The sequence below is a fragment of the Aspergillus aculeatinus genome (assembly GCF_003184765.1).
Source record: "Aspergillus aculeatinus CBS 121060 unplaced genomic scaffold BO66scaffold_5, whole genome shotgun sequence".
NCBI classification, from domain to species: Eukaryota; Fungi; Ascomycota; class Eurotiomycetes; order Eurotiales; family Aspergillaceae; genus Aspergillus; species Aspergillus aculeatinus.
In genome coordinates this window covers 164,864-177,254 of record NW_020291474.1, presented here as the reverse complement: position 1 = coordinate 177,254, position 12,391 = coordinate 164,864, and the positions used below count along the sequence as shown (strand labels likewise).

General features: G+C 56.5%; 6 protein-coding genes across 6 annotated transcripts in view; 3 read left to right on the top strand and 3 right to left on the bottom strand.

Annotated features, from left to right (window-relative positions):
* BO66DRAFT_314245 (alpha/beta-hydrolase) overlaps positions 1-726 on the bottom strand; it is a gene marked incomplete at both ends in the record, with an annotated part of 1,229 nt that extends 503 nt beyond the window's left edge. Inside the window, 3 exons of the mRNA XM_025643424.1 lie at positions 56-203; positions 355-529; positions 606-726. Coding sequence (XP_025507676.1) covers positions 56-203; positions 355-529; positions 606-726 — 444 coding nt within the window. The remainder of the gene's footprint in view (positions 1-55; positions 204-354; positions 530-605) is intronic.
* Positions 727-1,429: 703 nt separating this feature from the next.
* On the top strand, positions 1,430-1,870 carry BO66DRAFT_314352 (uncharacterized protein; the record flags this gene model as incomplete). The annotated part of the gene is made up of 1 exon (XM_025643430.1): positions 1,430-1,870. The coding sequence occupies one exon, from the start codon at positions 1,430-1,432 to the stop codon at positions 1,868-1,870; it is 441 nt and encodes a 146-aa protein (XP_025507675.1).
* A 289-nt stretch (positions 1,871-2,159) lies between these two features.
* Positions 2,160-4,013, bottom strand: BO66DRAFT_314390 (multicopper oxidase family protein; the record flags this gene model as incomplete). Its single annotated transcript, XM_025643432.1, has 2 exons — positions 2,160-2,591; positions 2,679-4,013. 2 exons carry the CDS (start codon positions 4,011-4,013, stop codon positions 2,160-2,162), a joined length of 1,767 nt encoding a protein of 588 aa, XP_025507674.1.
* Positions 4,014-4,489: 476 nt separating this feature from the next.
* BO66DRAFT_459504 (uncharacterized protein) lies at positions 4,490-5,563 on the top strand (the record flags this gene model as incomplete). Its single annotated transcript, XM_025652260.1, has 1 exon — positions 4,490-5,563. The coding sequence occupies one exon, from the start codon at positions 4,490-4,492 to the stop codon at positions 5,561-5,563; it is 1,074 nt and encodes a 357-aa protein (XP_025507673.1).
* A 573-nt stretch (positions 5,564-6,136) lies between these two features.
* Positions 6,137-9,009, top strand: BO66DRAFT_468278 (uncharacterized protein; the record flags this gene model as incomplete). The annotated part of the gene is made up of 3 exons (XM_025652639.1): positions 6,137-7,210; positions 7,908-7,996; positions 8,509-9,009. The coding sequence occupies exons 1-3, from the start codon at positions 6,145-6,147 to the stop codon at positions 9,007-9,009; spliced, it is 1,656 nt and encodes a 551-aa protein (XP_025507672.1). The 5' UTR covers positions 6,137-6,144.
* Positions 9,010-9,432: 423 nt separating this feature from the next.
* BO66DRAFT_468277 (putative transcription factor) lies at positions 9,433-12,327 on the bottom strand. Its single transcript, XM_025652638.1, has 4 exons — positions 11,520-12,327; positions 11,399-11,430; positions 9,962-11,342; positions 9,433-9,903 (listed from the first exon to the last, which is right to left on the bottom strand). Exons 1-4 carry the CDS (start codon positions 12,247-12,249, stop codon positions 9,758-9,760), a joined length of 2,289 nt encoding a protein of 762 aa, XP_025507671.1. The 5' UTR covers positions 12,250-12,327; the 3' UTR covers positions 9,433-9,757.
* Between the last annotated feature and the right edge of the window lie 64 nt (positions 12,328-12,391).

Here is a 12,391-nt window from a genome sequence, read left to right as displayed (position 1 = left end):
GGCGGGGGAAGGGGAACGAAAAGGGGATGGGGAAGGGGGGTATGTATATACGTACCCCGATCAACGACCACGATGTTATGGTTGGGTTGGCGGCTTGAACGGCCTCGACGTAGGCGGGGAGGGCCTCGGCGACGGCCACGGGGCTGTTTTGGCCGAACCATTCGCCTAGCTTGCTTTGTTTCTCCGGGGTGTCCGGGGGATACCTACCATGTGTCAGATTAGTTTGGTGGAGTGGGTTTTGGGGGGGGGGTAAAAGGGTAAGGGTGGATAGGGGTTGTATCTAGGAGGAGGATGTAGATGATGTATATGGTACAAGGGCTGGAAAGGAACAAGGGCTGGAAAGGCAAAACCCACCATTCTACCGGGCACGGCTTCCCCTTGAACCAATCCGGCATGAAGAGGCGGTACTGCTGGCTTGCCCCGCCGCCGGTGGCCAGGATATCGGCGCCCTGCAGGGTCTGGTCGAAGTAGCCGAAGATGTCGAAGATGGAGATTATGCCTTTTGTGGTGGTGGCGGGGCCGGTCACGTCTGTTTCTCTTTATTAGTCTGAGGTGTTGTAGGGGAAGGGAAAGGAGGGGGGAATGAGGGGCCAGGGGCATCATACAGGTCTTCATCCCCCCGAGGTGCTCGTAGGATCCCTTGGGGATGTAGCCGTCGGCGACCACGGGGGGGATGTTGCAGCAGGCTTCGTTGTGGCCGTGCGTGGCTGGCATGGCGGTCGACATGGTGGCTGTTGGGTGGTATCGGGTTGCGCGGGAGAAAGGGTTGGGCGGGGGGATTGTTGGTCTGTTGGTGTTGGGAGGCGAGAGGGTTGTCAGAGATCTGCTGCCTGTGGTGATTGCTGTAGTGGTGGTGCTGCTGCAGCAGTGCGGACGGAGGAGCGCTGGGGACGGGGAGGAGGATCTTTTAGTAGCTGGTGTGGTAGTCGGAGCGGGGCGGGGCGTCGCGCGACTGAGGTTCAGGTTGAGCGGGGGAACGCGCAGGGGAGGGACCATTGTCAGTGGGCTGATTTGTTTTAGCTTCGATGCTTGTAAGGATTAACTCCAAGATGTTGAAAGGTACACTGCATGCTTCCATACTTCAATCAGCGGACTCGGAGAGAGAAAAGGCAGGAGGGGGGTTTTGTACCGAAGAATTCCGAGCCGGGGTTATCGGAGGCAGGCCTCGCATATACGGCCGGCGGGAGGATGGAATTAGGGCTAGCCTGGGTTGGAGGTCGTCGAGTCCGTACACTCCGAATATTATCATCCCATCCGACAATATATTGAGCACAGGTGGCAGCCAATGCACCTTGACCCCCCGGTTAGAGACAATAAGAAAACATTAAGCTACGAATCTCGGTTCCAAGCCTGTCGTTGGAGCTGACACCCAACCAATCAATCCACATAACCCACCCACCCACACTCATACAATCCTCCAAAACGGAAGATGGCCACTCCCACCCCCACAACCTTAACCTCGACCTACCTCTTCAGCGCCACCGTCAACCTCAGCCCGCCCCTCAGCCCCATCTCTCTGCTGGAAGGCGGCGTCCGCATCGTCGAGCCCATCACCGGCGGCACCATCTACGGCCCGGGCTTCAACGCGACCATCGAGGGCGGCCTGGCGGCGCCCATCATCGTCTCCAGCAACGACACCGGAAAGGCGCAGATGGCCTTCATCTGGGCCTACGGGCATGCCGACGACGGCGAGCCGTTCTTCATCGAGGAGTCCGGCATCGGCACCGGCGGCACCCAGAACACGCGCCTGATCATCCAGGTCGGCGGCAAGTACCGCAACCTCCAGACCATGTATGTGCTGGGCCAGCCGACGGTCAACGAGGCGCGGACGGTCGCGTTGGTGGAGTGTTTCGGGGTGCCGTTGCCGTGATGCCTTCCAGAGATGTGTGGGGAATGGCCGGGTTGGTGGGGGGTAGATAGTGGTTTAGCACGAGAATAGATTTCTACTGGCCAGTTACCTGACTGTTCTTATGATACTTGTCTCTTCTCTTCACTAAAGTTAGAACTCTTGAAAGAATATAGAAATGAAAGGCCCGTCTCAGGTTAAAGACCATCCTTATACAAGCCTTGCGAATTTGATTTTGAAACATTACAAACGATGTGGCTCAGTATAACGAACAAGCAAAACGAGATTCTTATGTATCTAAGACAAAGAAAGGCTAAATCCCCGAGTCATCCTGCGGATACGGCGCTGTCGCCCACCAGTAATCCCACTTGTCGCACGTCTCGTCAAACCCACTTCTCTCCGCCGCCTGCAGCGTGATATCCCGCTGGCTCTCCACGAACTGCAAGGCCAGCCCCTGGCCCGCATGCCACGCGATGTGGCAGTGGACCAGCCAGGCGCCCGGGTTGTCCAGCTGGAACGCGATGACCAGGTGGCCCCGGGCCGGCAGGATGGCCGTGTCGCGCCGCGGCGGGTTGACCGTCTCCCACGAGGTGGTCGTCCCGTCCCAGGTGGCGCCCTCTTGGGCGAGGATCCAGAAGTCGTGGCCGTGGAGGTGGATCGGGTGGGCGATGGCGCCCAGCAGGGCGACGGCCTTGTTCTCGATGACGAGGACGGCCCATTCGTTGGCTTCGGTGGGCGATTTCTTCTGTTGCGTGTTAGTGTTGGCTATGATTATCTGGGAAAGGGGAATGGAATCGGGGGGTAGGTCGAGGAAAGAGGGGCTGCTTCATACATCCACTTTGACCACGTTGGACTGCGACGGGAAGCTAGTCTCGCCGTCGAAGATCTGCATGAGCGTCGGCCGGGTCCAGTCCAGCATGAAGGAGCTGCTATTGATCGTCCACTGGAAGAACGAGGCCCCCGTCAGCCGGACATTGATGTCTTCGACCGTCGTGCCGGTGATGTTGGTCACGTCCAGCTGCAGGTGCGGCACCAGTCGGTCGAGAGGCTCGTCCAGACAGACGGCGGGTGGCTGGACGTGGCTGACACTCGTCGGAAGCGACTGAATCTGGCTTCTGCGACTCCCCGTGCTATACCGAACAATCCCAGTCGAATCATCAGGATGGTCGTTGGCCACACCGGCGCAAGACTTGACCCAGCCGGCGCGGAGCCAGTAGTCACCGGGCGGGGCGTTGGCCTCGACAATGACATCGTACCGCTGCGCCACGTTGATCAACACATTGTCCGTGAAGTAGGGCTCGATCGGCACGAAGTCCGTCGAAATCACTGTCAGGGTGTGGCCGTCGATGCTGAACTGGAACTGACTGTCCACGGCGACGTTGATCAACCGCAGACGGTATTTCTTGCCGGGCTCGAACACGGCCTCGAACTTACGGCCACCGCCCACGCAGTTAGCATCGGCACTGTCGCTCGAGAGGCAGTCGAAGGTGTTGGTCCCGTTGACCAGCAGGTTATTCTGGGATTTGGTCATGCCGTATTTCTCCTTGGCGGTCCAGTCGATGTAAGACGGAGTGTGCGACCAGTCCTGCAGGAACAGCGTCCCCAGGTCCTCGTCGTAGTTGGCCGTCGCTGGCCCCTGGATTACCAAGGGTCCGAAGAGGCCCTCTGCGTATTGCAGCGAGAAGTGGCTGTGGTACCAGGTGGTTCCGTACTGGGTCGCCTGGAATCGATAGGTGAAGGTCTCCCCCGGGGTGATCGGACATTGGGTGACTCCCGGAACGCCGTCGTTGTGGACATTATTGTGCTGTCGGACTCCGTGCCAGTGGATTGATGTGCCGTTGGACTTCAGATTGTTGGTGACGTGGATGACCAGCTCGTCGCCCCAGTTGGCTGTGATCAGTGGGCCGGGCATCGTCCCGTTGAAGGTCATGCAGGGTCGGTTGTAGCCATCCTGATTGCAGATGCCTTCCTGCACCGAGAGCCACACCTCGACGGTGTGTCCTGTGGTGGGGACTGTGGTGTAGTAGTTGGTGTCGATGCTGTACTCGCCCCAGCAGTGTCGCGAGGTGGGTGTATTTTCGCACGTCTGGCTGCTGGCACCGGTGATGACTGGATTGACAGGTACGGACAACACAGCTTGGTCGCTGGTTTCCCAGAACCCTTGCATTCCGGTCCAGCCGGTGACATAGGCGAGAAAGGTGTACAGCACTGCCTTCATTTTGACCCCGAAGAATTGACCAAGGCCACCAGATCCGAGTCGCTCTTTCCGAAAGCTCAGTATGAAGAGTGACAGGGCTGTAAAGAGAAATGAGATGATGAGATTTTATTTTCTGGTCTTCTGCCGCCGGTCATTGTGCAGCTTGGAGACTAGACTTTAGCTGCATGGATGATGTGCCGGGGTCGATCGGAGCCCAAAGGGGGATTCGGAGAAATCAGCCTGCTGCGCTCCACCCGCAATTTTCGGGGGAAATCCCCCCAAACCGGCAGTTCGGAGCCTCACCACCCTCCCAGTTAGGGCTGACTTCATATATCGGATTCCAGACTTTTCATCTTTCGACTTTGTTGAATGCTGATTTTTTTTCGAGATGAGTTAGGTCAAGGGTCGCTTCAAACCCTCCCACTCAGAAAAAAACACCACACAAAATGTGGCTCCTACGACAGACATTGGTAGCTCTCCTGGGCGTGGCGACCGTCTCCGCGCTCCCCAAGACCTGCCACGCCCCGGAGCTCCCTCTCCCCCTGCGACAAATCTACCAATTTCCATCCTTCCCCACATACCTGGAAAGTATCTACGTGCGTTCCAACGGCGACCTCCTCGCCGTGACCGCCTTCCCCGACGCCTCGCTCTACTACCTCACGGGGGTGACCAACGCAAATGACCCGGACCCGCCCACAGTAACCCTAATCCGCGCCTTCGACGAGGTGAACACCCTAACCAGCATCATCGAAACCCAGCCGGACATCTTCACCATCGTAGCCGGCAACACCTCGACCTACGCAACCGTCATCCCGGGGACCTTTGGCGTGTGGGAGCTCGATCTCCGTCCCACCAAAGCCAACAGCAAGCAGCCCCCACAGGCCCGGGAGATCGTCCGCATCGCCGGCGGCGGCTTCATGACGGGGATGGACACGATCTCGCCCACCACCGTGCTGGTGTCGGACGCCTCCCACGGCCTTGTCTGGCGCGTCGACCTCACCACCGGCGCCTACGACCTCGCCATCCAGGTCCCCGACATGCATTACCCGCCCTGGGCCTCTGCGCCCGTCGGCATCGACGACATCAACATCCACAACGGCTACCTGTACTGGAGCAATGCCTTCGCGGCGACGCTGTCGCGCATCCGCCTCACCGACGACGGGTACGCGGCGGCCGGGGCGGAGAGTGAGCTGGTGGCCGAGGTGCGGTCCATCTTCCTGGATAAATTCACGTTCGGCGGTGGGAATGCGGACGGGAGATACGACCGCGAGACCATCTGGGCGATGACCAATGCTGATAGTCGCGTGTTGGCGATCACCCCTGAGGGGGAGATCCTCACCGTCGCCGGGCAGTCGGATCAGATGACCGTCGCGGGGTCGACGACCGGGGCTTTTGGGAAGGTGAAGGGCGACACGAAGACGTTGTATGTTCTTACTGGTGGGGGGTTCAATTTTCCGATCAATGGGTCGATGGTGGAGCCGGGGAAGATTGTGGCCATTGATACGGAGGCGTTTTGGTAGGGGGGTTCGGAGAGATGTGTTGAGCTGGTAGGGTAAATATGACATTTCTCACTCTAGAGTACGTTTCTGTTTCTTCTGAAATTTATTGGTTTGTGATTGTCTGGTCTTCTAGGAGAGGTCCGAGAGAGAACCAAGGTCGGAAAATGTGTATATGGTAAAGATAGGATTGTTGTCCTCTTCGCAACTGGAGCATGTATCTTTCACGCCAGTGTCTGTCCAGTGTCTTACCACAATAGTGGAGGGCCCCATAGGAGTGACTGCAAAACTGGGGCCGTTGAAGCCTGCCACATCTGACTTCAAGATGCCTAGAAGCAGGGTTCACTTCCCTGGAGACAAGCAAGTTCCCACACGTGCTATTAGTTCAACAGACCGGGCTGTCATTCGTTCATGCGTTCACAAGGCTTGATATGCCAGGCCCGAGCGTCCGAGACCCTGCCGGCTAGGGCTTTGGGGAAACAACGCGATGTAACCGCCAAGAACCGCTAAAGATGGTCTCATATTAAATAGGACTCCGGGATATGCTTTATTTGTCCCCTTCCCCCTTTACTCCTTCTCTGGCAGACTTCACTCAATCTTATTCTATGGATATGGAGACCCTTCCGACCGAGTTAGTCGACACTATTGTGAGCTGGCTCGATCTCCGGGATGTCTGCGCGCTCCGTCTGACTGGACGTACTATCTTATCCCACATATCTACTGCCGCTATTTCTCGGAGATTTTACTCTTCTAAGAGAGTGAAAATGACAGAGGCTGCGCTAGAACAGCTGGTTCGCTTCACCCAGCCAGGACAGGTGGGCCTCTGGCTTCAACGGCTCACGCTGTGTGACTGTGTCGAGCGCACGGAGCAGTCTGATGCTGATTTCGACGCAACCGAGCTACTGGCCCAAGCATTCGCGAACATACGCGACCGGCCAGCATCCCACCGGGGCAATCAGCCGTCGCTGTCTATCTCCCTGGAGGTTGACAACTTCTCTACATGGGACAGGGATGTCACAGCTCGGGTGTTCCACGCGACCATCTCTGCCATCGCGAGGACGGAAATCCCAATCCGAGAACTCGATATTTTCGGCGACGCTTACGTGCACGATCACCACTTTGACAACGGCCAATGTAGTTTAGCTTTTAGTGATGTCGCTCTTGCGCTATCTCACCACCGGACGCCCCTGGCAACATCCTTGCGAAACTGCACCAAGTTCTGCCTGAGTCTAGGCCACTCAACCCGGGGATTCAATTTCGAGTGCAGCCCTCGGGACTTGCGTCTACCGCTGACCGCGAACGAAGCCCGACAGAACATTCAGTCGCTTTGTGATCTCCTCACCATGTGCCCTTTCCTCGAAGAACTACACCTCGTGTGGGAGGGTGACGACTTGGAAGAAACGGATGCGTGCAGTGAAGAACGGGGATTCTTCAACCAGATCGGGATTTCCTGTGCATTTGCAAACTTGAAGCGATGTAAACTTCAGGATCTCCACACGTCCGAGAACCCGATCATGACCTTCTTCCGCCGGTCCCCGAGGCTGCTAGAGTTGACCTTGGACGGATTGTTTATGATGCCCGGAGATTTCAGTCATCTTTTTCGTTTGCTGTCTACAGCTATGCCAGACCTGGGGTTGTTACGGCTCCGAGGGCTGGATGACGACCTGGGTAGTCTGTACTTTTTCCACGAACCAAAAGAAAGCACATGGGGCAGACGGCCAGGGGCTGCTCTACATGGTATCCGCCGGAGAGGGTCCGACGCCAGAAGACTAGTTGTACCTACCAACAGAAGATAAGAGTCGATTAGATTGGACTATTTAGAAGAGCCATGGTGTGGAAGTCTAGATCTCAAACAATAGTCCAAGCACAGAGGTACCCTGGTAATGCCTTGGCTTTTCAATTATGGGATTTATCAGGCGATGTAACCTCAATTTACAGAATAGGATCACGGGTAATTCAAGGCCACCTTTCCCATATTTTTTCTAATCCTCAGAGATGTTACAAAGGTTGTCAAGCGAGCCCAGATGATACTGCCCACTATCCTTCCACATTCATTTCTTGCTGTGTCTTCCATTGCTGAGGCTAGATTATTCAGCTTGTCTTTAGGTATCTCTCCTTCAAAAGAGCAGCAAGGTTGAAGATCCTGCGAGACCAACATGACCATGTCACATACCTTGAAATGGGGGCTTTTGATCTCCATAGCGCTTTGGTGGAAACTCATCGGCGCCGATAAATCCTTCACTTACTCCCAGGTAGGGGAGTTGAGAGCCACCTCGTTTGGGGTGGAGGCTAACAAGAGCCACTTTGTATATCCCCGAGCGTAAGGTTTACCCAGCTCCCTCACGGTACCTTGTCTGACCCTCTTTAGTGATCCTGAATGCGGTGCAAGCACTTGGGATAATCCAGATGCTCCTTCATGCCGTGCTTTATGTGGTCCAGCCTCAGAAGGTTGCTCCGGTAGCTTGAATAGACGCAGCTACGGGCTTCGCCTCACCGAAGTTAAAGGTGATAGCAACGCATCTCATCAGCTTGTGGAAAGGACAAGCCTCCACCCGCGTGCCTTTACAGACCTGACCCTTGCCGATATCCGAGATTACGTTCCAAAACAAGCAAACCTACTTAAGAAAGCTTGGGATCCGTATTTCGGGAAGCCTCTGCCGATAATTAAATATCGAGGCCGTATCGAGACCAGTGAGTCGATGGCCCAGCAGCGAAGATTTCAGGATAGTGGTGCCTTTCAAATCGCCACCACGGGTCTTATGGGGTGTACTGTCGTAACAGTGGTGTCTAGAACAGGGGTCTACATGGTATGCAACATCACACATTCGAAGAATTGCCCTTTCGATGTCAAGTGTCCAACCCAGCTCAAGACCGGTATGGGAAGCTTGCTCGAGCAGCACCATTTAGGTCCAGGCCCAGAGCCATTCAATCCCTATGGATCATTACCGCAGCTAACCCTTCTTTTCTAGGCACACTACTGGGAGAATCCTAGTTTTTTACAACGAGCAGACTTCCAGAGACGCGTCCTCAATTTCATTTCTGGTGATAAACCACAAGACGGGGTGGGCCCGGCCCTCGACCCAACAATCTTCAATGGGGCAGAGGACGACACGCGCATCTACATCATGCACCCTCGCAGGGAACTATCACCCAACAATCCTTTCTTAGCAAACTACAACGGGAAATTTGCAGAACTACGTGACTTGCTAAATAAAAGACTTCTTCCTGGAGCACCCACGGCGGCGAGGATGTACGTCGCTGTCCCATATATCTTCGATAAGAATGGGGAGTATAAAAGTGACCCCATTAGGGATCAGGAATGGAGACGAAATGCTGTGTTCCAATATGATCCAAACGCGCATGGCAACGGAATGCCAGGGTGGAGACTCTTCTTTGAGGATCACTATTTCGACGATACTAATGCGCCCCCGGGCCCTGAGTCCGCCAACGGCATTCCTGATATACCGTAACTTTCTGCAGGGAAAGCCCCGGCAAGGAGGGACATGGATGTACGGCCCAGAACTATCGACGATCTCCGAGTTGAGATATGTGTGGACCGATGGCCCCCTTCAGTGCTCTCACAACATTTAACATGGCCAACTTATGGTTAGGGTTGGCTTACAAGAAAGAGTGAAACTGTTGTGAGCAGCTCCCTTACTGTCCCGTTTTTGCCCCTGAGCTTTTACGATAGCCTCCCTGCGATCTGATAGCAGAACGAGGCATGCATCTGCGGTATACTGTGATTCCACGACACAAGTTCAAAATATATCCTCCCTGACTGGAGTTATACTATGTAGAAAAGCTGAATAGAGATAATAGACATCACGTCTGCAGTGACTGTTGTAGTACGGTACCACGGAGAAACCATTTCCCGCAGTAGTCTCACCACTGCAGCCTGTTCCTGTTGATTAGAATTCTCAAGAGCGTCCCCTTCTAATCTGCATTCTATTGGACAGGATATTGTTCGCGGTCCTCGCCGGGCAGACCGAAACATGGTCTGCCGTACTCCTCGGTGGGTCTTAGCTACCTAAGGTAGTTCCTCAGGTAGACTACGTAGCCGGGATTCATCCACCATCCACATCCTTAACAGAGATAGATGAATTTAGCAACATAGCTAATTACTTACTCTTATCACGGTCGCTGATCTTGCAGCGGTGATCAGAATCTTCACAATGGTGTTATTCCCAGTAGTAAACATTTAATCCTGAACGATGTAAGTCATCCGGAAAAGAACGGATCCGCCTCCTGCGGACCCAGCCATTGCATCTGTAACCAGTCGTCCATCATGGGGAAGGAGTAGTCCATCCCGGTGTACTGCGGGGGCGGGTACGGTCCCAGCATTGACGGCATCATCCGCCGGTCGGCTAAGGCGAGTCAGACACGAAAGGGTGATGAACATGCGGTGGAGTTGATTCGGCTCACCTTCATTCAGATCCATGGAATGCGACCAGGTGGTCATCCCCAACCCTGTGGTGAAGTCACTGCTGGTGACCGTCGACGCGTTCTGCGTCACCACCATCGGCTCGCTGTCCTCCTCGGCGCTCGTCGCACTCCGATTCCCGTCCCCGGTGTGCGCAAGGGTAAGGCTGACGATCTCCGTCGCGCGCTTCGCCTCCCGGGACGAGGTACTGCGTCGCATCCAGATGGTGCGCGCCCGCCGCAGGGCGGCCAGGACTTCTTCCGTGCGCTCGCCGAGCGGCTGCGCCCGGTGCAGCAGCGAGCAGAGGATCATCGTCGCTGTTAGAAAGAGGTGGTTCATGCTGGAGGTGATGCGCCACCGCATCTCGTGGAGCTGGCCGCCCGGGCAGGTCTCCTCGTCGAGCACGTGCTGGATGTGCAACGTCCCCAGCGAGGCGTCGATACAGGCGGTGCGCGAATACGCGAAGGGCGCTTCACCACTGGCTTGCTCGCTAGCATTCTCGCCAGCGCCAGCGCCAGCCCCCGCACCAGTCGCTGTCGCTGACGCCGTGGCCGCAACATGCAGCTCCAGGAACCGTCGGTGCAGCATGATCTGCCCCTTGTACAAAAGGTGGCCCAGGAAGAGCCGCGACATGATCACCTGCGGCGAATCCGTCACGCTCGCCGCCAGCGGCTTGATGCGGAGCGGCGGGGGGATGCTGGCGACCGCCTCGTGCAGCGCTTTATCCGCTTGCATGATCTCCGCGTAGCTGACCGGTTTGACCGCGTCCGCGAGATCGGCGATCGCGCCCAGCGCGATGATCATGCGGCGACGGGCGATGATCCCCAGCGCCGTGGTGTGTTCCGTCTCGGGGCGGGCCGGTGGCAGTTGGGTCAGCTCCTGGTCCAGGTCCATGTCGTAGAGGTTGCGCGGCTCGGCCGTGTCGCACTTCCAGTCACAGATCATCCGTGGCATCCCCATCTGGCTGGAGAGGAGAATGTCGCTCGTCAACACGGTGGCCCAGAGTCGTCGTCGCATCTCCCCCTGCAGCGGTGAGATGCCCGGGAAGTGGCTGGGGTCGCGGTGGTAGCCCATTCGCATCGCCAGGTTGACTTCCAGTCCTAACAAAAACCAGATGTTGCGATCCGCGTCCGGGTTGATGCCAAACTCAATGTAGAGATAGTGCACGACGGTCTCCAGCACATATTGCCCGGGCTTCGTATACTCGCCCAGGACCAGGCACTGCACGATCTTCTCGCGGTAGAGGTCAATCTGGAGGGACTTCTGCTCCGCTTCGGGCCCGTCGGTCGTATCCGAAGCCATCACCGCCAGACACACCATGCTGAAGAGAAGGCCAACCCATACGATTGACACCCGGCTGGAATCGGTCCAGAATGCCTCATACTATGTGATCGTAGTCAGCATGGGTGCACTGATAATCTGAAAACATGCCAACTTGCCTCTCGCAGAAAGCTGGGCCCATGTACCGCAGCTAGTACACCATCCAGAAATCAGCCCACCTCCCTCTCGAGACGGTCGGAGAATAGCAAAGAGGGTTGAACAGGGAAGTGCCTCACTCACCGGATGCGACTAGGTCGAGATAGTTGAAATAGCGGGAAATGTAGCGGTCGACGGCGGCCTTGGGCGGCAGAGCCGCGATAATCTCCGCGCGCGAGGTGGCCCGGTGACATCCATACAGCAACAAAGCATGGCGGAAGTGGGGTGGCTCCTCCTCACTGAGGTGAGTGGGCGTCTCGGCCAGGGAGATCTGCTCCTCGCGGTCACAGTGGGCTTTCAGGTCGGCGATACTGTCCAGGATGGCCGCCCAGTGTTCGCCGGCCACATACCGCAGCTCCGAACTGGTGATCTGCATGCTTCCGCAGTCCGACTGCGTATCGAGGCCGCTGGCCGACTCTTGTCGAAGACCGCCACTGGAACTGGAATCGGGCGTAGCCAGTGGCTGCTGCGGGGGCTTATGGTGTTGGTGGTGGTGGTGAGATACCACCCCATCGGCCATCAGCGACTTAACGAGACGCTCCAGGTGCACGAGCCGGTCATGGACTCCGGAGGTCCCGCTGGACGGGGCCGACGAGGACGATGCTCCGGGCCTAGGCGTCAGGTAGACGCACGTCTGACCCCGCGAGAGACAGCTGGAGCATGTGGGCTGTTGCCGATCGCATCGAGACTTTCGTTGACGACACGCGTTGCAGGAGAATTGGGGTTTGTCACGCCGGCGACGGGGCTTGGCGGGAGGGATTGCGGCGGATGAGGTAAGCGGGTCTTGCGACATGGAGACATTGGATGAGGACATGTTCAAAGATAGGGATCAACGGAGGATGAATGTATGATGGATGGATGGATGGATGGTTGCAGGAGGGGTGGATGTTGGGTAGTTCATAGTGAGTGTTGGTTCTTTGAGTGAGGCGGAGTCAGCAGCAGTGGATGCCTTAAGC